Source organism: Physcomitrium patens, chromosome 3 (assembly GCF_059467195.1).
Source record: "Physcomitrium patens ecotype Gransden chromosome 3, ASM5946719v1, whole genome shotgun sequence".
Classification (NCBI taxonomy): domain Eukaryota; kingdom Viridiplantae; phylum Streptophyta; class Bryopsida; order Funariales; family Funariaceae; genus Physcomitrium; species Physcomitrium patens.
The window spans coordinates 11,045,398-11,071,452 of record NC_143412.1 but is presented as its reverse complement, the minus strand read 5'-3'; the positions used below and the strand labels follow the sequence as shown (position 1 = coordinate 11,071,452).

At 40.7% G+C, this 26,055-nt stretch overlaps 4 protein-coding genes across 14 annotated transcripts; 3 read left to right on the top strand and 1 right to left on the bottom strand.

The window, feature by feature from the left end:
• The first annotated feature begins 277 nt into the window (after nucleotides 1-277).
• On the top strand, nucleotides 278-5,708 carry LOC112279938 (transcription termination factor MTERF2, chloroplastic). 2 transcript variants are annotated; one of them, XM_024514743.3, is made up of 7 exons: nucleotides 278-1,225; nucleotides 1,350-2,091; nucleotides 2,192-2,597; nucleotides 3,057-3,272; nucleotides 3,575-3,682; nucleotides 4,104-4,378; nucleotides 4,924-5,708. In XM_024514743.3, exons 1-7 carry the CDS (start codon nucleotides 670-672, stop codon nucleotides 5,507-5,509), a joined length of 2,889 nt encoding a protein of 962 aa, XP_024370511.1. In that variant the 5' UTR covers nucleotides 278-669; the 3' UTR covers nucleotides 5,510-5,708. The 2 variants fall into 2 exon arrangements, with proteins under 2 accessions (XP_024370511.1, XP_024370513.1); XM_024514745.3 differs by having other exon boundaries at nucleotides 319-1,225; nucleotides 1,345-2,091.
• A 1,174-nt stretch (nucleotides 5,709-6,882) lies between these two features.
• On the top strand, nucleotides 6,883-12,289 carry LOC112280215 (ultraviolet-B receptor UVR8). Of its 2 annotated transcripts, none has more exons than XM_024515442.3 (13): nucleotides 6,883-7,127; nucleotides 7,505-7,615; nucleotides 8,400-8,586; nucleotides 8,802-8,948; nucleotides 9,121-9,202; nucleotides 9,441-9,596; nucleotides 9,813-9,986; nucleotides 10,160-10,231; nucleotides 10,406-10,477; nucleotides 10,597-10,715; nucleotides 10,929-11,014; nucleotides 11,164-11,255; nucleotides 11,536-12,289. In XM_024515442.3, exons 2-13 carry the CDS (start codon nucleotides 7,525-7,527, stop codon nucleotides 11,635-11,637), a joined length of 1,380 nt encoding a protein of 459 aa, XP_024371210.1. In that variant the 5' UTR covers nucleotides 6,883-7,127; nucleotides 7,505-7,524; the 3' UTR covers nucleotides 11,638-12,289. The 2 variants fall into 2 exon arrangements, with proteins under 2 accessions (XP_024371210.1, XP_024371209.1); XM_024515441.3 differs by having other exon boundaries at nucleotides 7,443-7,615.
• A 3,248-nt stretch (nucleotides 12,290-15,537) lies between these two features.
• LOC112280217 (cell division control protein 2 homolog) lies at nucleotides 15,538-19,776 on the top strand. Of its 9 annotated transcripts, none has more exons than XM_090248741.1 (10): nucleotides 15,538-15,867; nucleotides 16,337-16,509; nucleotides 16,832-16,915; nucleotides 17,443-17,627; nucleotides 18,029-18,149; nucleotides 18,311-18,484; nucleotides 18,767-18,930; nucleotides 19,030-19,117; nucleotides 19,297-19,350; nucleotides 19,558-19,776. In XM_090248741.1, the coding sequence occupies exons 3-10, from the start codon at nucleotides 16,907-16,909 to the stop codon at nucleotides 19,645-19,647; spliced, it is 885 nt and encodes a 294-aa protein (XP_090104867.1). In that variant the 5' UTR covers nucleotides 15,538-15,867; nucleotides 16,337-16,509; nucleotides 16,832-16,906; the 3' UTR covers nucleotides 19,648-19,776. The 9 variants fall into 9 exon arrangements, with proteins under 9 accessions (XP_090104867.1, XP_024371211.1, XP_090104868.1 ...); XM_090248742.1 differs by having other exon boundaries at nucleotides 15,557-15,867; nucleotides 16,337-16,431; XM_090248744.1 differs by having other exon boundaries at nucleotides 15,591-15,867; nucleotides 16,337-16,431; nucleotides 19,453-19,776.
• Nucleotides 19,777-20,890: 1,114 nt separating this feature from the next.
• Nucleotides 20,891-22,459, bottom strand: LOC112280218 (protein RALF-like 34). Its single transcript, XM_073532694.2, has 2 exons — nucleotides 21,734-22,459; nucleotides 20,891-21,362 (listed from the first exon to the last, which is right to left on the bottom strand). Exon 1 carries the CDS (start codon nucleotides 22,151-22,153, stop codon nucleotides 21,758-21,760), a length of 396 nt encoding a protein of 131 aa, XP_073388795.1. The 5' UTR covers nucleotides 22,154-22,459; the 3' UTR covers nucleotides 20,891-21,362; nucleotides 21,734-21,757.
• Between the last annotated feature and the right edge of the window lie 3,596 nt (nucleotides 22,460-26,055).

Genomic DNA, 26,055 nt, shown 5'->3' with positions numbered 1-26,055 from the left:
GTGACTTCAATGAATTTGGTTCGGTGGATTCCTCTTCGAACTCGCAATAGAATTTGAACGGATTGACTTGGATATTTCGGCCTAGTTTTGGAGTGTACTAAATAATGAAAGAAGCAAAAAAAGTTAACCTCGTTTGCCCCACTAGGTTCTTGTCACGTCGACACGATCAAGAGTGGGGGAAAGGGGCATGGTGGGGAATTGAAGACCGCGGGAGCTGAAGTGGCAGAAACCGGATAAGGCCCGCGCTTGCCAGCTGGCAAGCCCCACCTCCGAGGGAGTGAGTGCGGCACCACCCATGCTTCAAGCATTTCACTTTTCTAGGGTTTAGCGAAGCATCCCTCCTTCAATTCACGCCATTCCAATTCCAGTGGATGATTCCTTTTGCGGGTGCAAACCCCTCTTCACAGCAATGCCATCAAACACAATATAGCAGAGATTGTCTGTTTTCTGGTCGTAATTGTAGTTTCAGGGCTGGGGTTGAAGTTTGTGGCTTTTGAAAGTACTGGACCGCTGTGTTTGTTTTCCGAGCTCGTCGAGTGAGGATTGCGTTATGAGGATACGGAAATTCAGTGAAGGATTGATGACGTGGTGAGTTTGAGAGCTGGATGACGGTCGCGGTTGAGGATTGTGAGGAAGTTGTGTGAGTGGGTGTGAGAGGGAGGTGGTGCAATGTACACTTACGCTGGAGCTCAGCACTTGCTGTCTCAATTCTCCTCTCTCCATTTGATTTCTCAGTCTTCAGAGAAGGTTTTTGCTTCCAAATTATTCTGCCCGAGTTTTTTTCCATCTTCCTTTCTACGAGAAGGCACTCAATTGCGAGTGCGGGGTGGAAGGTTTGAAGACACGCATTGGCAGTTGCGAGGTTCTGTTTCTGACGAAGGTGAAGATGGCGATGCTTATATGGGGAGCTTTGAGTCGAGCAGAGGGAATTCACGGGAACGAAGACAGTCACCGATGTTGGGAGAGAGGAGATTCCATGATGCTGAGGAGGAAATGGAAAGTTCTTTCTCGACAAGTTCAAGCGATTTAGGAGAGAGTGGGGGTGCAAGCCATTCGTATTGGAGAGCCTCAACGAGTGCGCCTGGTGAGCGGTCTGAATTTAAGACAGGTTTCGAGGATGAGAGAGGGCCATTCTCTCTTGACCGAGACGGTAGGTGGGGCGGTAGAGAGGGCGGTCGAGGTGGAGGACGAGGTGGAGGACGAGGAAAGGGATCAGCTCCACAAGGTAATGGTCTAGACTTGAGTATTTGACTAGATGTTGGCTTGATTTTAGCAATTCAATCACTAACTTTTCTGAAGTACTTTTTCGAGGATCTTTCTGAATAGTTCAATTTATCCTTGAAGGATAGAGTATACAAGAGACCACAGAAACATGGTTGGAAAGCAAGATGCTAGAGCATGGCGCCATCCGCGAGATCGACAGTGGCCTCCTCCAAATCCACGAAAGATGTATCCCTCAAATTTGAGATACGCTCCTAATCCTGTATATCCGAAGAAGGTGCCCTTCTCCTCTGAAAAGCGAGGCTCTCCTTCGAATACTAGAAATCCAAATGACCATAAATCGATATGGCGTCGGGATCAGGATGGCTGTAACCCTATTCATAATAATGGCTCTAGGGAACATCAGGAGTCAAGTGGCAATGGAGAAGGAACTGGGAAGGAAACATACTTGCGGCGGTTGCTCAACGCTAGATTATTAGACTCTGATTCGTCTAAGTCCTACATTCGAGAACCTGCTAAGGAGGTCAGGTTGGATGAGGAGAGTGCTGGAAGTCGGCCATTCTTAAGGAGGAGGTCTGTGATATCGGAAGAGCAGGTAACGAATGTAAGTATGAGCGATGATGAGAAGGCACTCAGAGAGGCACTGAAGAAAAGGAGGCAGCAAACTAGGGGAATTTTAAGGGAACACTTCATGGAGGCATCTCTAAGTAAGACTTATTCACAGCTCGTGGTGGATAACATGCCAGCTTTCGTGGATCATATTCTCATTCAAGCGGTGGCGCTTAAATCACAAGAACGGTATGCGACCTCGACGTTTGTGGCACGAGCTCGAGCATGCCTTGCAGAGACCAAGGTTGCGGAGGTTGTCAAGTAAGTCTGCATGCATCGAAATTTGCAATCTGTGCTATGCTTGTTAATTGAGAGATCCCGGACTTACCACGTTGAGGTATTCACCTGTGGTTGTGTACAGATGGATGAAGCACAATCACATTACTGTGCCTCGAGTTGGTCAGCTAATAGATCTGAAAGGTGTAGATTTGGATACTCTGCGTGACAGGATCAGTTTTCTTAAGAAGAATTATGTAAGAGGTCGTGACCTTGGAGTTGTTCTGACAAGACATCCAGTCATCCTTGATAAGCCACTAAAACAGCTCGAGAACATGGTACAGCTGCTTGAGGATGCTGGAGTACGAAGAGATTGGGTTGGGGTTGTGATAAGCCGATCGCCAGGAATTCTTGCGCTTAGTATAGATGAACTCCTTGACAAAATTTCTTTCTTCCAGGAGTTGGGAGTGACACCAGAGCACTTTGGCCCGATGGCATTTAATTTTCCCGCAAGTGTTGGTCGATTTTTACTTACTGAGATGCAAGCTAAGGTACGAGATGATCTTCGTATTTGATGCATTTTGTTGACGCAACTTGTCTCTGTCCTGAAACCTGGCTGCAAGTTTACAAATTAGGACAGTGTCCGCATTAAGATAGTCCCTCGTCTACGTTTGCAATTTTTCGAACTGTGTGCTGGAGACCATCCCTGATTCTTAGTATGGAGGTAAAACAACCTCATGAATTTTCTGACGTCTTCACTGACGATTTGGGCCAATCTCAGACGGAACTTTTCATAGTAGGTCCCTTTGCGCGTCATGTCAAGCCTCGTAGCTGGGGCTTCAAGGCTTGCAGGCAGGCTGATAAATTACCCTATTTTGCGAATTCTTATTGACTAATAGTGAAAAATTTCCTCAAGGGTTTGTTTCTAAAGGACCAATGACATTGCTGTCAGTAATATCTTGCATCAATAAGTTTCTTTTGGAACCTCATTATGGGTGACCATCACGCAGGTCGAGTACATGAGATGCCTGGGTATGGCTGATGCCAACATTGGTAAAGCGATTGCTACGAGACCTCAGCTACTTGCTTCCGATATAGGGAATGGATGGGTGCCCCTGATTAAGTATTTTAAACTGCTAGGAATTCAGGACGCAGGCATTCTGCGTATATTTTGTGTACATCCATCCGTCTTTTGCATGAATCTCGAGAAGAATATTGCACCTAAGGTAAGCCAGTGTTCAATTACAATGGTGTGGTGACTTTTGAAGAATTGCTTTGGTTTCAAAATTATATTTAGCTGTTTCTTTCTAGCATCAACTGTGAGTGTTTTCGGAGCATGTCAAGCTTATCTCATCATTATTAATCGTGTTTTAAACGTCGCAAGTGCCTACTTCCATGTTATGACTTCTTTAGCTTTTGCCTTAAGCTATTAGCCATCTTTAGGATCGACACTCTCGAAGCCTACTGATGGGCCTTAGAATGGCCTGAGTGAGTAGAATTCGTATATGAAGTGATTTTGCTTTGACAGGTTCGATTTTTTCGTGCAATTGGAATTCGTGAGGACGCAATTGGGCAAGTTCTTGTTGCTTTTCCTGCATTACTAAGCTACAGCCTGGACAGAAAGATTCGTCCTGTGGTGAGTATTTTATGTCGGTTTTGATTTTTCTTTTAATTTTTTTTGATTTTTTTTTGTTACTTTTCAATTTTAGTTTTATTCGACTTTCGCATCAGGAAAACGAAGACAGTGCCTCTGGCGCTGCAGCTCAATACGAAAATTTTTAAGCAAATACTCTAGATGGAATACTATCTTGTGAGGGATTTGGCTTTTCTGGATTTATAAAGTATGGCATGAAACAAGCAACCGATTCTGAGAGAAACACATGAATGCGGTGACATTACTTAGTTTGCTTGGTTACAAATCAGACTCTGATTGGAGCTAGCGGGCTGGATTATATTTCATTTTCAACAATTAACTCTGGTTTCTTCTTGCCCTAAGTAACTAAGACATGAAGTTCTCTGGATGTGATAAATGATGTTCCATGGGGTGTGGTACGCAGGTGAGATTTATCTTGGAAGAGGCAGGGGTGAAGGAAGAGCATATTGGAAAAGTTATTGCGTTACGACCACAGCTGATAGGAACAAGTTTGACTTTGAGGCTTCAGCCTCTCGTAAAGTTCTTACGGAACCATCAGCTGAAGCGTGAGCATACAGGGCACATGGTGGCCGATTTTCCAATGCTGCTTAGATACAACCTTGCAATTGTTGAATCCAAATTGCGGTACTTCAAGCGATCGATGAAGCGTCCTCTTGAGGACCTTGTTCTCTTTCCTCGGTAAGTGATTGTTTGCTTTCAGAATGGTCTCAATTTAATTTCTATGTCAGTCAATTTCATGTCCTCACCAAGTTAAGAACTCGCGGTACACAACGTACCTTGATTGATCTTCATTTCTTCATTCAATTTACATCATTTCTGGAAGAGCTTGACTTGTCCTAGTGTATTAATTGGCCTATCTCTTGTGTGCTTGGCCCTGACTGAATACTTTTGTTATTGATGTAATCATTGGAGTGCCAGTGTATTTCAAGGAGGAATATTACGAAGCATAACAAATGCAGACAATCATTTTATATTTCCTGTAGCGTAGCTTCATCTGTTGTGTCTCGGTACCTACTAATTGTAAGAACATACGTTTGTTTTGAGTATGTCCGTCACAAAGTTGGTAATGATACACTCTGAACTATTTGAACATTTAGAGCTAATGAAGCGATGAAATAATTGCAATCCTATCAACTGCTCTCTTAGAATGGTTAATACAGAATCATTGCTCATCAACGCTACTCTGCGAAGACTTGATGTTTGTTGGATGTATGCATCGACAGGTACTTCAGCTACTCTTTGGAGGAGAGAATCAAACCGAGGCAACAAATTCTGAAATCCCACGGACTGGTTTTCCATCTTCGTTACATGTTGGCCTGCAATGACGAAACATTTGATGATCGAGTTAAGGCAGCACTTGAGAGACGTGCTCTCGGAATATCATCAGATGAAGGTACCGAACACGAAACTGAAGAGGACGAGGAGTTGACACAGGAATCCACCACCACCGAAGCTTATGTTCCAAGAAAGACCAGCATTTGGGGTGCCATTAGAGGTGACAGTGCTGAAGATCAAAATATGTCTAATTTTGAGGTTCCAATGGCGATGGTGGAGGATCGATTGGAGTTTGAGGAAGACGATGCTGGTCGTGAAGGAAGTGCTGAGGGGTTGTCAGGCAGATTACGGATGGAGAATGACGGTCATCCTTACAATGCATCTAGTGAGGCTGAAGATGACGAGTGGTTTCCAGAAGACGGTGACCCAGCAAATGAATCTGAAATTGATGACGAGGAAAATGAACATTTTGGAGAGGATGAAGACATTAATCTCGATGAAGATGATGATTTTCTCATGAAGTATTGTGTGTAGCCAATGACCCTCTCCCTTGTACAGTTGTGAAGCCTGTAAGACAATCTTCTGAGAGTACACTTGATCAGAGAGAATTCATATCCACACATGTACGTAAATTACTTGGGGTCGTTGTTCAACTTCACATTTTGAAGTTTTGCTTCATTCCTTATTAATTTCTAAAACTCCCATGCACTAAATTGAGGTCATGGAACCCAAAGTTTTCCTCTGTTAAAATTAAATTTGGATTGAGAGATTCCTATGTAGTCTCTGAGGGTTCATGTGGTCTTGTGCTTGTATCCAGTCACATTTGTGGTTGTGATATCTTTGCAGCTGTCCACTTGAAGCACTGCAATTTTTCTTTACGAATGCTCAGGATTGTAACATTTTGCTTGTATATGTGTATATATGTATATATATATATATATATATATATGCAGATTTTTGTGTGTGTGCTCCGAGAAGACATTTTTCGTAGTATTGTTCCAAAATTCTAAAATGGCGCGCAGCTTTTAGAAATGATGGACTCTTCTTCATTAGAGGAGAAAACATTTCTTCACTCCTAAATGCACCAGAATCAACCTCATGTCCATCATTACGGAGTGAGAACACTTTTTATTTATTTATTTATTTATTTTGTATCTCTTATTCATTCCTTATTGTAAAAAACATTCAATGGAGCGAACTCGGTTATAAGTTATATAACATATAGTAAATTTTGATTAAATCAGTGTAAGCAAATCATTAGTAAGTCACCTTTATGTCGATTCCACAAATCCCGAGGTCAAACGTCACACCAATGTTTTGATGCTGTAAATAGAACCAAAAGTAATTAATTGCGCTAAATTTGTGTTGAATTAATGATAATGTACTTCATTTAATAGAGGAGCTACAGGACACTGGTAGGATCCCACAAAAACAAACCTTAACATTCACATATTTTTAATGGTGGATGTATTAAATTTGCGAAGAAACAAAACCAGTCTGATTTCCTAAATAGTGTGAATGTAATTCAGAGGAGATTTCACAGCATGTAGTGTAAGAGTAGAATAGCTCCAGATTTGCAATAATGTACTCACACGTGGTGAGAATTTCACGAGTAATTAACACATAACTAAAAAGATGCAGAAGCCTCTTTACAGTATTGAACCTATCAGGGAGATCCGGAACTGACCGATCTCTGTGCACAATGCACAGCTGAATTCAATAGTGGCACTGCCCCGGCACGGTGGTGGAGGTGAGAGACGGAGAATGGAGAAGGGTAATTTTGTTTATGGTATGTGGACCCAGCCAGGTGCAAAAAGGAGGTTAATTTAAGCATCTAGCCCCCAGGGTTGGATATGGGTGGGGAGGATATTGAGCAGTAGCCCCAACTCCTCGCTGCTGTTGTGATTCATTCTTTTGCAACTCAATTTGCTCTTGGGGGCCTTGTCAAACGATTACCCACAAGAGTTCAGGGCACCACCCGCACTTGCTTTGTGCCAAATGCTCCATGCATGTGGGATTCCATCTGTCCGCTTGTTTCTAGGCTGTTCAGAGCTGCTGCAGGGTGGGAGTCATCGACTGGGCTAAGCTTCTGGAGGCTTCGCGGTCAGGACTCTCGCACCTCTGGACACCGGGAGCGAGTTTGTCGGGTTAGGTGAGACGTGAATTATATCGCTTTTTTGGTTGAACAGCAGCCTTTGCGTCACAAAATTATCCAATATTCAGAAGCTCGGCTGTTTCTCGGGTTTCATGTGTCTTTGCAGCCGCGTAGGAGAGGGAAGGTTTGTTAGCTTCGGATGCTGGGAAACTTGTTGCATCCAGTGCTGGTGTAGGTCGCCAGTTGAGGATTTGGAGCTGGCGTACACTCAAGAGTCTAGTACTTGTGGTGGGCAGAGTTTTTGGGAGAGAGCATTTTGCGTTTGGTAGCTAGGCAGCTAATTTTTATGAGGTGGTATTGGAGTTGATGTAGACTCTTTCAAGGTGGAGCTCGCAGTTGTAAGGCTCTTTAATAGGCCGGAATTGGTAAATCAGGTGGTCTGGGAAGGTTAGAGATGGAGGAGGATAAGGCTGCATGCAGTGGGGGCCCGAGGAGGCGCGTCATCTCTGTCTCTGCAGGCGCCAGCCACACTGTCGCCCTTCTTTGTAAGGAATTCTTCCCCTACTTTAGTGCATCTGCATGTGAGAAAGGTTTTCTTTCCCAGCACAAGTGTCCTTAGCTGCCGAATTAGGGACCGTTCATTTGATTAAAGACCTTGCCTCTGGTATGTGGCATTCTCATTAGTCGGTAATGAGACTGAGTGGGCATGCTAATCCTTTGGAACAACTGTAAACTAGATTTGAGGTGAGTTTTCTTAGAGGGCTTGGACAAGCGTCTGTGAACTCTAGCGAACAATAGCATCTCTGGAAAGAGTTTCGTAGGCTCAGGCAACTTGCTAGGCGCGTGTTGCTCATGAAACTTGCATTCCTGCACACTAGAAAACCCACCAGCGTGCATATTGACTGGCTTTCTGTACAGATGAGCTGTATACTTTTAGAGTAATGACCTACTCGAATCCATATGTGATAGAATCTAACTTCACTGTACTTTCACGCAATCGGATTTATCTTCATTATCATCCTTTTCAACCAGACATGAAAACTCTCACTCGAGGTGCGCTATGTTGTGACCAAAGGAGACCAAACTTTACCCCACTAGTGGTGCACTTGCAGAATATTGAAGCCCTGAGGCTGCTAGTTTGATTCAATAGCAGATGCAAGACCTTGTCGTTTCTTAGAACGTGATTTTTGCTATCGTCATCGAGCTAGATCTACATATACGGATTGATTATGTGATGCTGTGGGAGATTATGTTTCTAAGTGCGAGTAATGACATGCTTCAGCATGCGTTCTGTTTGTTCAAGTGGAATTTTTCTTGAATGTTGTGCAGCTGGCGACTTGGTTTGTTCATGGGGTCGGGGTGAAGATGGGCAGCTCGGGCATGGAGATGCTGAAGAAAGGCACCTGCCCCTTGTCATTAGTGCACTTGATGACTGTGAGATATCCTCCATTACATGTGGAGCTGACCACACTACTGCTCGCTCCGAGTCCACCAGAACCGTGTACAGCTGGGGTTGGTAAGTAGCCTTGCATGCTTGACAAATAGCTCGACAAGCAATTTCCTGCGTCTAAGCTTTGTAACTAATTCGGTGGGAATTGTGACTTGTTTTGTTCAAATAACATGGAATAGGTTGACTGACGTAAGCAGCTGAACAATGTCTGCGTTCTGGCCTGGCATATCTTAATGACCGGATAGAGCACTTATTTCTAACGTAGGTTCTTCCATCTACAGGGGAGATTTCGGGAGATTAGGGCACGGGAATTCTAGCGATTTGTTCATACCACGAGCTATAAAGGGGCTTAAGGGCCTTGAAATCAAACAGATTGCTTGTGGTGATAGTCACTGTCTTGCTATCACAGGTGATGGCGAAGTGCACAGGTAATTTTCAGGTCGAGTCTCAGTGGCTGCATCTCATATTTAATATTTGAAGCGTATCGTTACATTGACTTGGGTTTAAAAATATAAGTGCAGAAGTCACTGGATATCTTCATGTTACCTCACCTCATTGGAAGTGACACTGACCGATTATTACCTTTGACTCGTTGTGCAGCTGGGGTCGGAATCAAAATGGACAGCTTGGTCTTGGACACACTGAGGATGTGCTAGTCCCTAATAAAGTGGCGGCCTTCGAGGTATGTTAAGAACTCTTCATGTCAACAACCGTGTTTTCAGATCCATTTTCTGAGCAAAGTATGGGTGAAAGTGACACTCTATAGCCTTAGGCACAAATTTCTTATAGATTGAATGTTTGCTAATGACGACAACATTGTTCGATAAGTGTCACCATTTTGAAAGTCAGGGTGTTGTATCTCTCCCAACAGATCTAGTTTGAACACTTAGATTGATGCAAATTATGGTTTGTGAACCCAGGGCATAGCGGTGAAGATGCTGGCAGCTGGAGCTGAGCACACGGCAGCAGTAACAGAGAGTGGGAAACTGTATGGGTGGGGATGGGGTCGTTACGGAAACCTCGGTTTAGGTGATCGGAATGACCGCCTTGTTCCTGGCGAAGTCGCCGCTGTTCCTGTATGTCTTCTACCTTACATCTTACATTCTGAAACTTCTGCTTTTCCAAAATTACGTACTTGGATATATAGTGACTGCGTAAATTTACCTCGCCAGTTCAACATTCATGATTTTTCTCATGTTGATAGAGAGTGCAGAGTACGAAGTTGTTATCAACAGTAAAAAGTCAATGTTTTCGCATTACATGAAATGGCTCTGTTTCATACGAATTTTCAGGGGGAGAAAATGAATTTGGTGGCTTGTGGATGGCGACACACAATAGCCGTTGCTAATTCGGGGAACTTGTACACATTCGGATGGAGCAAGTATGGGCAACTGGGTCATGGTGATTTTGAGGACCATCTTGTGCCACATCAAGTCCAGGCCTTAAAAAATAAAACCATTCAAGCTGTAAGTACACTTGTACTATGTTGAGTGGGAATGTTGTGGCTGGTTCTGTGGCATCATGCCGTTCTACTACATTTCCCTCACGTTTGCAGCATCTTGTCGCTGCAGTGATATTTATTATTATTATTATTATTAGTCGAATCTACTATTTATCCAAATGTCTGCATTTGATGAAGGTTTCGGGAGGATGGCGGCATACTGTCGCATTAGATGAAGATGGGGAGCTGTATGGATGGGGCTGGAACAAGGTGAATAGCGATCGTTGGGACACCTCTACTTCTAGTGTATTCCTGAGAATCATAATTTTTTGGCTTGCAATGGAGTTGACACTTATAGGTTTGATGGTTGATGCATGTGCGATTGATTTTCTTACAGAGCTCCGTTTTCCTGATCAGAGTTTACTTATTTTGGTGCCTGTGCAGTTTGGCCAAGTTGGATGTGGGAATACTGATGATCATAACTCTCCAAAATTAATCACTGGTATTGTCAATGAGGTAGGCAATTCGTGTATGGAGTTCTCTTAAAAGCATACCGTTTGTAAAAAAATTCCTAACTCTCGTTTCTATGTTGTGAATGTTGTTCTCGTTTTAATGTAGTTTCTTATGGTTTGTAGAAAGTTACACGAGTCACGTGTGGTTGGAGACATACTGTGGCAATAACGGACAGAGGCAACGTTTATAGTTGGGGCCGAGGCACAAGTGGCCAACTAGGTCATGGCGATGCCGTTGATAGGTACTTCGTATCCCCTAGAATTCTGATGTTTTATTAAACTTCATCTTCATTTGATATATACACACACAGTATAATGTTTTCCCCTGATCTGTGATTACGAATATTCAACGTAACATGATTTAGGAAATATTTGTAAAAGTTACTTATTTGAATGATAACCTTTGAAGCTTTTGTGGAGCTGACCGAAGCGCTTTTTCTTATTTGGTTCTCAAGGTGCGTCCCCAAAAGAATAGAGCTCCTGAGTGCAGACGGCCTTGCCTGTCAAGGGATAGAAAGCTCTCCATCTGGGAACTGTGCAAGTAAGTCACAAAGCCTCTATTTCGGAACATACATGTCTTATGCTCTGCATACTTTCACATCTGATATTAACCTGACCACCTAGAAACATTTGGTCGCCGTAGGGATCCCGCTTTACTCATTCTGACCAGTGGTAATTAATTTGGTGCAGGTTCCAATTGGATTTCGCCTGCTGAGAGATACGCTGTAGTACCTGATGAGACAATTGGTCCACTCACTAACCGTCTTCACCAAACCAACTATGTGAGTTTGAGTTATCTCATGTCACTGCTGCCATGTAATAACATACTAGGAATGTTACATTTGTATGTTATGACCAGATAATCTCTACTCTTCCTTTAAATCTTACCTTAGATTGGAGAAGTGGGTCACCTGTACAAAAACAGATAAGTGTGATTCCTGGTATTGTGTTTTTCCGAGATACAGCGATTTCACAGATTTAAACTGTTTGTTCTTAATATGTCTTTCATCTTAAGTACACCGGTTCACACTATAACCAAGGTTTGGTGTGGTTGAGATGCAGATGGATGGAGAGCTGCTCGTTCCAAACGCAGTTTTAGGATCTTCTAGGGATGCAAGTGTGCCAGATTCCGACAAGACAAAGCGGCTCCGAACAGCCCTTTGATGGACCTTCAAACTTGGAAATGGCAGCAGTGAGTGTTTGTACACCATAGATTCCAAGTCAGGGCAGTGCAGGGGAGATTGAGTATTCTGAAGCATCAACCTTTCAAACTCTGATCCCTGAGACCAAAACTTCTCAACCGAAATGGTTCATTTTTGCACTGGCTTGAGTTATATACAGATCTTCATTCAACTCTGAGGCCTCCAAGACCTGGTGCCACTGTAGAATCAGTTGTATGGGATCAACGGTTGGCAATCGACTCATTTGAATAATACGGTTTCTTTGCGAGCATTTCTCGGTTCTCATATCGTATTGCAGTATGTTCTTCTTCAGAGTAGCTTTTGTTTGGAGAAAAATGAGTGACCCATATTGTAATGTTGGTCGTATCAGTGTCCTTGTGGGGTGGAAGGACAAGATGTAGGGAACGATTAGCATGCAGGGAAACAAATGGATTGTGGATCATGAAGATAGGCCCTTGGAAAATGGTTATTGTGGTTTTTTTTGTGATCCATGATGTAGAGTACAAGAGTGTTGGATAGAATATTACACATCATTTAGTTTGAGATATTATGCTCAGTAAGGACTCATTCTTGAACATGTTTTTATTGTAAACCATGTTGTGAAAATCAAAAGTTCAAAATTTAATCAACTTCAATAGTTGTGAACCACTTTGAGCATAGTATTTTATTAGCTCAGTATATCACAATTACTTAGTTTTTTTCTGGTTCATAGAAATGAAATAAAATTCAACTTCTCACACTAAGTTTAAGTGCTTGTAGAAATTAGGAAGTTACAGGATAGATAGTGGAAAAAGAAATATATTACATTATAAGTAATGTGGGACATATTGAGTTTCATAGAAATGGTTCTTTTATTGTGTTGTTTGATTGCCTATAAACATAGCAAGAGTTCACAAGTGGTCAAAGACAAAAAAGAAAAAATAAAATAACTAAACCAAAAAAAACTAAATAAGCAAGATTGTAAAAATTTCTTGTTTTGTTGTAAAAGAGAAAAACAGATAAATTGTACAAATAATTACATATTGATCGACATAACTTGATATAAAATAGTCAAAAAAATTATATCATTGTATGAGAAAAACTCTATGACATTATTTTACATTATTTGTTAAAGATACATTCACCATCAATTGTTGTTAGCAATGAAAAGATAAAAAGTCAATTTTTGCAAATTTGAAAGTTGAAATTTGAATTTTAATGATAGCATGTTTAAATTTTTATTTTCAAATAAATATTTCTATTATATATGATTTTAAATTTTAAATAATATATATAAAAACATCATGTTTAATTTTATTTTTACATAGAAATTAGTAATTTGTTTTATATATTTAATATTTTTCTTTTTCTTTAAGTATATGTATATTTATATTTGTGTATATATATATATGTAATATTTTATTACTTGGTAGGATAATTCAAGGATGAGAATTATTTTCAGTTTTTTAGATTATTCAACATTCTAACATAGGCTTTAGTACTTCTTGCAATAATATTAATTTTTACAACATAAAATTCAAATTAATTTTAAAATATTAAAAAATTTATTCAATATTATTTCAATATTTAATTTTAGATTTTTTCAAGTGACAAAATAATTGTATTTAAATATTATTATTTGGTACAAAAACATACAAATAAGCATGTATATATATATATATATATATATATATATATATATATATATTCTTGATTATTTTATGTGGTTTTCTTTTATTGCATGTTTTTTCAACTTAACAAAATGAGTTATTTTATGTTGCTATTTTTTTATAATAATTATTTTATTATGATTTTAATTATAAATAGTTTAGAATATGTTATTGTATTTGATGTGAATTAAAGAATTAATTAGCTTTTTTATTAACTTTTTACAGTCACATTGGCTAATGTTATAGCATCTATTATATGAAAGTATAAAAGTATTAAAAAGAAATTATCTTATTACTTAATTTCTAATAATATGGATTTACTGAAACTACTTTAAGCTTTTATATTATGTGATATAGTAATTGTTAAGGTTTTAAAGCATAAAGTGTACAAGATCATTTTGTTATCTATAACAAGAACTTTATTTATATTTTCTTAAATGTGTTACAATTTGTTTTAAATAGTTGAAAATTATTCAATAATTTTTACTATCTAATTTTAAATGTGTTTAAACGTTTAAATAAATAATAATTCCAATTATGAAAATCCAAATAATCTTGTTTTAAGTACTATACTAGAATATTAATGATGTTATATACTAAATAGAATCATCCTAATTAAGATTACATTTAGATTTATCTCTTTCTTAAATATAATCAAAGAATAATTTCTAAATATAAAATAGATGAAATTAAAATGAAACAATATAATATAAAATTTTACATAATTTTTTATTACTATGATTTATTAAATTGAATATTAGAATATTATATTAAACATTTTAAAGTCAACATTTTATTGATTACAGGAGTGTTTAATTAAAGCTTAATTGTGTAAATATTTTTTAAGTCTCACATAAGAAAGAAACAAAGAAAAAAATTAATTTTAGGATTAATGAACAAAATTATAAAAGTACAAAATACTATAGAAGTAGGACTAAGATTGTTATGAGTCCTTTGTCATTTTCTTTTTTATAAGCTAATATTTTAATAGAAAAATTTATTTTGAGATAAAATTGCTAATAATTCTATACTACAATTGCAATATAATTTTAAGTGTAATTGTAAAAATGTAATATAAAAAATGATACTTTTTGTAAAGTATAGTATTTTTGTGTACATTTGTAATAGTTGCTTAAGTAGGTTTAAGTAGTTACATCTTGAATTATTTTTTAAGTAGTAAATACATATATATATATATATATATATATATATATATATATATATTATTTTAATTTGTTTAAGTAGGTATTTTATTTTTTAAAACATATTAGTGTAACTAGTTTGTATCTACAACTTCATTTTACTTCACAATTTACCATAGTTTTGTTTTCTTATTTTACAATCAATCTTAGAAAACACCGTAATTAAAAATACCATGGACATGTATATTTTTTTTTATGTCAATATACAAAATTTCTGAAAATTTGATGTATTAAACTTGTTTTAGAAATAAAATAAGATAAAATAAAAACTCATGAAGGATTTTTACACAGAAAGTAACATAATTCATACAACTGAACTATACAAGTCAAGTACATCAACGAGCAGAATCATCTTCCATTAAACTGAGAAGTTTTAAAATATAATATCTTATACCAAAATTATACTTTAAGAGAAACTTAATTAAATGATTTTTTTAATGTTCTTAAAAAATATAATAATAAAATTTTACAACCTTTTCAATAGAGTATGTGTAAATTGAATGTCTATTATAAAAATGAAAGAAACTAAATTGTGGCCAATCTAAATTTTATTTCTTGTTCAAAGAAAACAATCAATGATGAATCCTTGTTTATTAAATATCTATGTTTGAGAAAAAATTAATGAGTAAATTTTTTGAGTTGCAAAAATTCTTCCTGGAAACAAAAGTATCATGTACATGGAGAGTGATGTTGTATGACAACAAAAAAGTATTCTTCGAAGCAAGAGTGTTGGTTGAAAATTAGGATTGAGAGGCAGCCCCTGAGCAAACTTCAGCACCCATATGAATGTGAAAATCAGTATGGGGCCAATGAGGGGGTAGAACATGTATCAGTGCGGGCCCTGTCAGGAATGGGTTCTGAGTTCCCATCCCTGCCCGCCCTCCAACCTGCCCGTCCCCCCCTGATTCCCCTACGTTCCCTTCCTCTGTTCCCAGAAATCCAATCGAGATTGAATCTGAGCGGCAGCTGCGATCCGACGGCCCACGATGGCGGAGCCAGTCGATTGAGTTGGGAGGTTTCTCCGACACAATTCTACGAGGGGGGGACCTCGCAGTGCATCGCACTGCCGTATGTTGCTCTGCACCCCCCCTCCCCCTTTTCATTCAATGACCTCCTCCTGCTCCTCCTCCTCCGCGCTTCCGGCTCAGCCCTGGGTCCTCCCCTCCATCTGCATCGCCAGCCAGCCTCGTATCTGACTGCCTTGTCGCGCGTGCCCCCTTGTGACGCATCTTCGTGCCTCACTAAGAAGCCCTCCCGGATTGTCCTGTCTTCATTCGTGCCTACAAATTGGCCGCATTTCGCTCCCGCATTCTGCGATGAATAAGGCTGCATCAGCTTTGCCGTCCATCGTGTTTTGTTTCGGTAAAGAGATTGTTGTCGAGGGAATGTTCTCAGAGGGCCTTAGACAGCTGTGATTGAGTGCTCTGGTTATAGTGAGGTGTTTGGATATCGTGATAAAGCCTTTTCTTTTTCTTTTCTTTTTATATATATGTGCATGTATGTGTTTTTGTGTGTGTATGCGTGGGAGAATGAGTGTGAGAGTGTGTTCTATTCGGTGATTCGTTTGTAATTTCTTTTTCGTTATGTTCGGGTTAGCTGGTTTTGATAATTTTTTGGAGAGTGGGGAATGAGAGAAGGATTTGTCGCCGAACTGCGCAGTGATGTGCGAGTCGAATTTGTGTAAACTGTGACGAGTTTTTTAATGGCATAGAATGTGGGCGCGCGGGGGTTTTATTAGCTTTACTTCATGGTCTTTGTGCTTCCGATTTACTTTTCTCCGCCAGGTTTTTATCCTGTACAATTTGAATTGTGCTATATGATTTGTGTATAGAATCGGCCGGGCAATCAGATTCGCCATAGCCTTGTTGATTTTGAGGAAGACTTCTAGCCAGCACGGGCGAATTCTTCTGCTAGAGAGATTATAAGGTGGTCTTCTTCTGAATTTTATTCTCTTGAAGTGCTGCAATAGATTCTGGCAAGTCTGTTTCCGATTTTTCCACTACGGTGAATTCCTTACCTGTCTATTTTCTTCGTGCCGTTAGTCTCTCTCGATGATCTTTGTGAACTTGGCCTACATTGTGTAATATTCCTCTATGAATGATGAATGAGTATTTAAATTGAGGTTCTCTTTGTCCATATTCCAGCTACAGCTCCTTAGCACTTGTGTCTAGTCCACCGGGAATCGAATTGCCTTAGAAGCATACTGTCTGTTGCCTTCTGGCTTCGCTTTGGTGTGCCCTGAGTTTGTCTGTCTTAAGCTCAACGAAGGGACTCATCTTTCCTCGAAGTTTAATTCTGAACGCTCCTGCAATGTCAATGTGATTAGTCTTCACTTCTCGTTTTGTGCGGAGCTGGTACTCCATCAGGCGATTTGGTCTGATCTCGTTACCTCAAGTTTCAAATGGATCAGGTGCGTTTTGAGCTTACTGGTGGAATGCAATCTTTTTTACGGATTCGCAGTGATGAGAGATGCTGACAAATAACTGATAGGTTCGTTGGCAAATGGTGAGGGTGTTGACTTGATGAATTCGTCATCAATATTCTCATCATACCAGAAAAAGCATTATCTTTCATACATGTCCTTCGTGTTTCAACGATCTGAGAATGCTGGTATTAGCATGATATTCCTAAGTTAACACAGATGCATAATAGCGATTCTCTTTCATTGATAACAAAAGCAAAAGGAAGTTGATTAGAACTCAAAAAATTAGTGCGTACCATCCCTTTTTTTATTGTTTCTTGCTCCAACCTACTCTTCATCATGTTTTTCACTGTAGGTCCTTATGTTACTTATATTGCACCGCGAGTTTTTCTATTAAAATTTCTTGTCCTTGCGGTATGACTAATCGAGAGGTTTACTCTTTCTTACAAGGCTGTAGAAACTCTTAAGTACATGTTATTAATAGTTCCATTCCATGATGGCTGTTCTAATGACAGTATGAGAAAGTGGAGAAGATTGGAGAGGGCACATACGGTGTCGTATACAAGGCCCGGGATCGCCTCACTAATGAAACTATTGCTCTGAAAAAAATACGGCTGGAGCAAGAAGATGAAGGTGTTCCAAGCACCGCCATTCGAGAAATTTCACTCCTGAAAGAAATGCACCATGGCAACATCGTTCGGTACAATCTCAGCACGACTGGATTTTAGAATTTGCGATATGCTCCTATTTTGTCATCGTAGACTCTCATCGTACTATCAAGGCTCTGCCTACTCTTAAGCCTTATGCAAGGCAGCTTAACTCCATCTTTTGATCGATATACTATTTTTCTGCTTGTTAAGAAAATATCGACTTGCTTACACGTTCTTTCTTTCTTTCTTTCAAATCTTACCTGGGACATCTACTTAAACATGGCTGCGGTCTTGTTACTTGTAAATGACTTTGGTTTCAACCTCATCGTATGACATGTAGGGGTCTTGTATGTTAACGTCTCTGAAGACTTTTGATAAGCTGTTATAAACTATTTCCTCTCTGAAACCTTCCTGTTTGCTTGTAAATGCTGGTATATATCTGTGGTAGCAGGCTACAAGATGTGGTGCATAGTGAGAAACGATTGTACTTGGTTTTTGAATACCTGGACCTCGACCTAAAGAAGCATATGGACACCTGCCCGGACCTTGCCAAAGACCCACGCTTGATCAAGGTATGTCTAATCTTTTCTGCATTAGCGTGTATGTGTTTTAGGCTAAAAGCTCAAACTATACGTCACATTATAATTCGGTATTGGAATACTACCTCAAGATTTATAGCCTCTTTGGGTTCATTTGTGCCTCTGGTTAACAGTGAGTAAAGCTTTGCGTGCAGACCTTTCTATACCAGATCTTGCGGGGCATTGCTTATTGCCATGCCCACAGGGTCCTTCACAGAGACTTGAAACCTCAGAATCTTTTGATTGATCGACGTACCAATGCTTTGAAGCTAGCTGACTTTGGCCTTGCACGAGCTTTTGGTATTCCTGTCAGGACATTCACTCATGAGGTAATTATTAGTCGGGGTCAAATGGTTCTACTTTCATACGGAATGTTAGGCTTACAATCGCCTCTGCCAGGACAGGGAATGAAAGCCAGCTGTGCGATAAAAATAAATAAAAAGTTCTAATTGTTTTAGGTCCTTCGTAACACTTCTCTGAATCTTTTCTTGTGAGACGAGAGAACGTGGAAGATCTTACGATTCAAATGTTGTTAGCTGATAACTTTTTTGCATCATAAACAGCTCATTTGGGTCGTAGTTCATGGGTTTCATTGTCTGGCTTAAATGCAGGTGGTAACATTGTGGTACAGAGCACCAGAAATTCTCTTAGGTTCTCGCCACTACTCTACACCTGTAGATGTGTGGTCTGTAGGATGCATTTTCGCTGAGATGGTCAATCAACGGCCCTTGTTTCCAGGAGATTCTGAGATAGATGAGCTGTTCAAAATCTTCAGGTAAAGTTATTTCGGCGAGCTTATTCTTTGTATCCGATAGCCGAGTCGGTGATGTATTCGATTATCAAGTCGGTAATTGTTAAGTCGGTGATTTTACAGGACACTTGGCACTCCAAATGAAGAAGTTTGGCCAGGTGTAACTTCATTGCCAGATTTCAAGACTGCTTTTCCAAAGTGGCCTCCGAAGGTATGTATAAAATACTGTTCTATCATCTAGCTGTTTGATGCTGACTTTCTAAGAGAGACGGTCATAATGTTTCAGAAGGGTTAGGCTAGGGTTTAAGAGGTTAGAAGCGAAGATCACAGATATGCAAACCTGTGATGCCTTTGATCTATATTTCTTATGCGGAGCATGTTGACGAGCAGCCTTTGTCATCAGTCGTACCTAGCCTTGAGCCAGCAGGCATCGACTTGCTAGAGGTATGTGATCTTTCAACTCCGGCATCTGAATTCTGTGTGGTTTTGTTTTTTTTTATTATTTCTACTTTTAGTCTAATTGTTCGCCTTAAGCAATGCATGCAGTCATATGCCTCTTGAAACCAGAATGATGGGAGCAGCGTATTCGGATATTGCAATTTGTTCCAATATCGGTTTCCAAGTCTTACGTTATTAGGACACCTGAAACAGAAAATGCTGACACTTGAGCCAAGTCGACGGGTAACAGCACGAAATGCATTGGAACACGAGTATTTCAAGGATATCGGTCTTGTACCCTGATTCTTGTATGCAACTTGTATGATACTGTCTAGGGTATCCCTGCAAGGCAGCTACTTTAGATTCTGAAGATCGGATTGCCTCCGTCGCCTTTCCTACTATGCAAAAAAAATGCCATTTTTTTTCCCAACACATTTTTGAGCATGTCGAAGTCCCATGAACTGTAGAAAAGATTATGTGCACAAGATGTGATGTTTGATTATTAGATATATGATTTGTATGTAACTAGTGGCATCTGTTGTGCTTAAGCTTGAGGAACGCGACAACTAGCTGCATTGTTCACGCAACATATGTCAGCCCATAAGGAAATATTTCCTTTTAAACAATTGAATTTTAAATTATTGCTAGCAGCCGATGGCAAAGGAGATGGGCAGTGCACAGTGTTTGACCTACTTACATGCGCCACGTCTCTGAACAAAATGTTCTATTGCATATGTTCACATTGTGCATATCAGAAGTAAAAAAAAATTCCATACTGCTTGAAATGTGCCAGTTTCAATCTTCACTCGCCCAATATATCCTCCGATCGGATGCAATTTTTATGTTTGCAATATTGATTGGGTTGATCGGGGAACACCGAGTGTGTTTGAATTGAACAGAGCACGCCAGAGTTGGCATATTGGGGCTCATTCCATGTGCTCAATACACGCGACACTTACACACAATCGACGGCAATAGTGTTTTGAGTGAATAAGTTGTTTGAGGCACTCAGCAAATTGCCTGATACATCAGTTAGTTGTCTTAAGTTCTGCAGCAGACATTCGTTTAACTGAGTGCATCATGAGCGTAAAACGACCGATACAATTATGTCTCACATGTTCACCACAGTGGCTGGTACGTTTGAAGCTGGTAGTACGACGTGTGAAGTCTACCAGACAAAACGAACAAACGGACGAAGGTGAAAACGACCATTGCACCATGCGGAGCCCAAGCAGCAACACAGAACTCTCACGTGTGAAAGAGGTTCATGAAAGAATTTCAGCTGAAGCGAATTATAAATGCATTTTACGTCTAACTACAGGCCGAGTTAATCCCCCTTTAACAAAATGCGTAAATCTCAGCTTAGCACTCAGAGTGCTTGGCTTACGACCACGAGCGGTGGTGTTCTGCAAGACCCTACTGCAGTGAGAACCTAGAAATACATCCAGAAACAATGTGGGTCGCCCGAGCTGGTACCAGGAGATGAGTAGGATACATATTAGGGCTAAATAGTGTGAGCATCCACAGAAACTCAGAGCCACGGATGTTTTGTCGAGAAATGAAATATCATATGTACTGAGTATAGTGAGAAACACCTTAGATCATCCAGGAGGTCAATTGCCGAAGCTACAAGATCCTAGTGAAACATTTCTACAACCAAAAAAAGATCCTTATTACCTATGAAATTTGCAATTCAGACGTGTAGTACGTAGGACATACCAATTGACTGTAGGATCAACGTTATCATTCGTGAAAAGAACCCTACAAGTGAAGCCCGAATGTGAGACTGCCAGCGATAAAGATCGCCACGAATGTCACAGCTACTATTGAAATCGAGACGTTTCCTACTGGTACGAGGAAAAGATGAGCAATACTAACTTCGACGTCTCACTTCAGATGATATACTTGCATTAAGAGAATCCAAGGACGCTGCTAAGCAACTCCCAATGCCAGGCCGCTTTCTGACTCCTCCGAGCTCTCCAAATTATACATACTTCGAAGCTATAGTTCCAACCCAACTGCAATGACCACAACGGCTAGAATTTCAAACTCTTTATTCTCACAGAAGATTAAATATCAACTGCATTCTATGATTTCTGCTTCTCCGATTCATAGACAAGGACGGCAACTTCAGTTCCACGGCGGATCTCAACCACAAACAACTGGGAGTAATCTTTACTTTTTCTTGAAGTAGTCCGGATCAGCAATACAGGTATGTATGTAGGTAAATATTTTCCCCTAGGTGATCCATGTGCATTTGAATCACCGACCCATCCACGATCACCACCCTTCCCCGCCTCTATGTCACTTTCTTTCTTTCTCTCTCTCTCACCAACCTCACTTGAAAGTTCACAAATTTGGATTGCAAGGGAGGACTCCGAAAGCTCACCAGAGCAAAGAAGACTGCGAGCATCTACACTCTCTGGCAACGGGTGATCCGGAGGCACCCCCGGGTGTAAGGCCGCGCCGGTCCTGCGTTGCTATTGCAATTGGGCGTGTAGTACGACCGACCGGAGCGCGCTGGGCATGGAGAGCGGTTACGATTCAAGGCCCCGTAAGAGATATAGCTCCTGCGCCGTGCGGCCAACAAGCGCCTGGCAGGCTCGTCAAGGAACTGGTCTTCAGGATCCTCATACATTCTCAGATCATCGAACCCCTCGGGGAGACCGGAGGACGTGGTAGCGAGTTCCATGATGGGGCTTCCATGACCCGCGTCCGCCCTGTCCACGCATTGCACCAGCACGAATGCCAGCATTGCCAGCATCAACACCAGGGCAGAAGAGCCGACCTTCACTCCTCCCATCACCATTCCTCCCCCCGCACTACAAACGCCCTTCCGTTGCCCCGACTCGGGCGAGGCGCAGATCTAAATCCACTGATACGCCACACCACCCGCTCCAACCAACCAACAGCAACAACTACTACAACAAATCCCGCAACCCAAACCACTTACGTCCATACACCACCACAACCTAGCGCAGTTTGGAAATCCCACAAAACGCCAAGACGTCACGTTACCGGCTGTCTAGCCCACGGACCGCGAGTGGAAACCTCCTGCAAGAGGAGGAGGAGATTGGTAGGAAACAATGGCACCGAGTACGGGGAGGTGCGGGTGGCTGGCTGGCAATGGAGAAGGGCTCGAGCTTGGTGCTGTATTTTTAGCAAGTGGAAGACGCGAGGCCAGCTTGCAAATCCCTGGTAACTAGTAACCCAGGCGTGACTCCCACCCCCATTCCGTCACCACCGGGACCCCATCCCCGCCCCTGGCATTATAGCGGGATCCCCCCCCCCCTCCAGTCTATATCTTACTATTTTACTAATCCCTCCCCTAATTTTTCTTTCGTCTGCCCGACTTAACGCATGGGGATGGCGGGCAGTGCGTGGCGTCGGGTTGCGCTGCGCTGCAGCGCACTGCTCGCATGGCCATGGCCATCGCTGTCACCTTTTCTTTCCACGTCCCCCCTTCTTTTACGCCCCCCTTGCATCTCTCTTTCTCTGTTTCATTTTTTTTGTATTTAGTGTGGAGTTTAATTAGCGTTGATGTCTGTTGGGGTACTTCGTTTTTGTGACCCTGGGCTATTCTGCTTGGATCCAACAATGCTTGATGTTGTGAGTAATCTACACTGGAGAAGAAAAATACTGTGTGTGAGGATTAAATCTGAGTTCCATTTAGTTTGTGTGCATTTGAATTGGACAGTCTGTTCTCCGAGATGCACATGCAAAACATTTCATTAAATTCATACCACAATGTTTCCACCACTTCGCCTGATGAAGTTGTGGAAAATTGTGAGTCGTTGTGTGCTGTTGGTGTCAGTGGTAAGTATAAGTAAGTGATTGTGTTTCAAGGAAACGATGCATTAGAATTCAATGATTTGGACAAGCATACAACAAGGCTTGTAAAGTTTGATCCGCCCTGCATAATTTGTCTCTTGTATAAAACAAACTAATATATTAATAACTATTAATCTATTTATTTTTCTCCGATTAGAAGAATGAATCAATTAGAAATTATATGTTTTTTCACACCTTGGACAAGAAGCCTAAAGACCCCAAAAATTAAAATAAGGTAATTTGTTTTGATCAAAAACCAAAATTTCCCTTATACGACATCACATAAATAATCATTTCTAGTTTTTTTTTAGTTTTACAATTTCTGTTATTATCAATTCGTTACTGAAATCTCTTTTGGTCTCGCAACTCCAACAATAAATTATGGAATGGCGAAATAATTTACCATGTAACTGCTGTCATTATTGTTCAAGGAAAAATAACCAAGATACTTCTTTTAGGATTTTCTCTCGTTATGTAGACGTGATGCGAGGCAAACCCTAAACCAGGTCCAAGTTCACCATCTCAGTGTAGAAACACGAAGAGGCAATAACTATGCCGGGATCCAATACAAGCAAACCCACAACCAAACAAAAGCATTTGTGTGGAAAAGAGAGAGAGTCTCCATGTTCACACATATTCCAATGCACACATGTTGACTTTGTATCTATTCACAGCATGCGCCCTCAAGACAAAAAAGGACTCTTTGACTTGTCTAAATCCCACCCAGGACAACAAAAAAGATAAAATAACTAAATATATAAATGAATAATGCTGCTGCTACCAACTCCCACCATTTGTTTCTGCGTAACACAATCCTTCCAAAAGCCCCCAAAAATCCTTAATTCTACAACACACATTTAAGTTGCGGATGGATATTTGCACAAACCTAAAGAGAAAAGGCTCCTTTGTCTTCTTCTACTGGACTAGCTTGATTGAAGGATCTGTCATAATCTGGGTACTATTTAATTTATGCTGAAGAGTGGACGTGAAAGTAGCACACTACATTAAATAACAAAACAAAACAAACAAACAGTTGGGAAGTTTATGTTCATGCTTTCAACCACTTACACGTTTTTTATTTTATTTCCTTGTGATGTGTACTTAGACTGCAATCTGAAACCCTAATCGACGATTCCCTCAGCTTCCCTTCACGACAGTGGATGGTGTTTTGCCTGTAAATAGAGCTGAGAAATGTTTATGTTTCTTATCGCGGTGTACAAGGTGCGAGACGGCGAAGTACTCCTGAAGACGTCCGCGCAAGGACGTGAGAATAAAGCCCCAAGCGTGCTCAACAGTGCGAACATTTGAACTGCTAAATCCACCGAGGCTCAACTCGGCAGGGGGGCAAATATGAGTGAGCACCGAGTCCGATCAGGCGAGAGCAGCAGTGGCCCGAAAGCAAGCGCAGGGGTGGTAACAAAAGTCGACGGTGTTAAATTTGGCGCGTCGAAGTTTCCCGGCACGAGTCTCTGAAGCGAGGATCTGATGCCGCGCTGTAGGAAAAAAATATATATATTTGGGGTAATCTGGGATGAGTTTCCCAGCGGAGAGAACGTGGCGGGGTGTTGCACTGCCGAGGTCTTTTTCGCGGAGGTCTGGTGCCACGATCCGGGGGAGGAGGCCTCTTCCTGCTGCGCATCGCCCTCTCAAACTCCGCGAAACTTCTGTTCGACTCCGTCGAGCTCATTATTGGGGGGTGGGATGACAGCTTTCGGCTGGGGGTGTGGCTCAGCCGATGTCGCCGCGTGTTGCAGTAACGGTTCGTGAGGGTGTTGAGGGGGTTTGGATTGGCGATCTGCGGGGGAGGAGATCGATGGGACCCACCATCCCTTCCTGGTGAGCAGGGCTTCTCACCATCCGCGGCATTGCGACCGGATCTCCTGATGCTCTCTCGCTCTCTCTTGGTTGGCGGTTGTGGCGTGTCCCCATCTGTCTCGTCGCGAGCGAGCCGTGTTTTATGATTGTGTGTGCGTGGAAGTCAAATCAGCGTCGTCTTGGTGATTGATTGTGCTCGCGTGCGTTGGGCTGTTTCTACCATACGACAAAACCCCCCACCTCTCTCGCATTCGTTGTTGCTTCCAGATTTCGAATACGAACAGGCCATCGAAGCTTTTTTGTATGGAATAGGGGGAATACGGTGAGCCGGATGACATCCGCTCAATCTTACTACAACACTTTGGATGCAAATCATTCATGGTTTTCCTAAATCAAGAAAAATAAAGAAAAGCAACACATTTCTTATATAAAACAGCTCTCAGGAGATAAACCAGAGGAGCTCTAATACAGTGCATATCTCATTGTTTTCATCAAAAGTGAAGCAATAACTCAACTTTTGATCAGTCAAAGATCAAAATTTGCATATTGATGTTGTTCTTTTTTGTGGTCAATGGCATGGGTTTCCACTAGTACTTATGTGTGTGTGTGGACCACTTAATAGCACATTAAACGGGCAAAGCTGTTTGCATATTTGTTTTTTTTTTTTATTATTTTAACTAATAATTTGGAATGAAATAAAATGTATCACACACACACATATATATATATATATATATATACACACACAATATAGTTTTCATTGGGAGCCACTTTTGAAAATAGTTGGAATAAACCAAATCCATTGTGCACAACAAGTTGTGGAATTAAATTTCAATGAGTTGTCAGATTATTAATTTTGCAGCTTCTTAAATGAAGTTTGAACCTTTTAAAAAAAAAATGAAAACTATTTTTGTTCCCATCCTGGTGCATTCTTTAATGTGAGATTGTAGTTTGTTTTTGTCACGCATCTAATATAAGATATAAATCCGATTTTTTAAAATTCCTGAAGTTGTAAATTCAATCCTGCATTAAAAAAAATGCAACCAATTCTACTTTATATGGCAT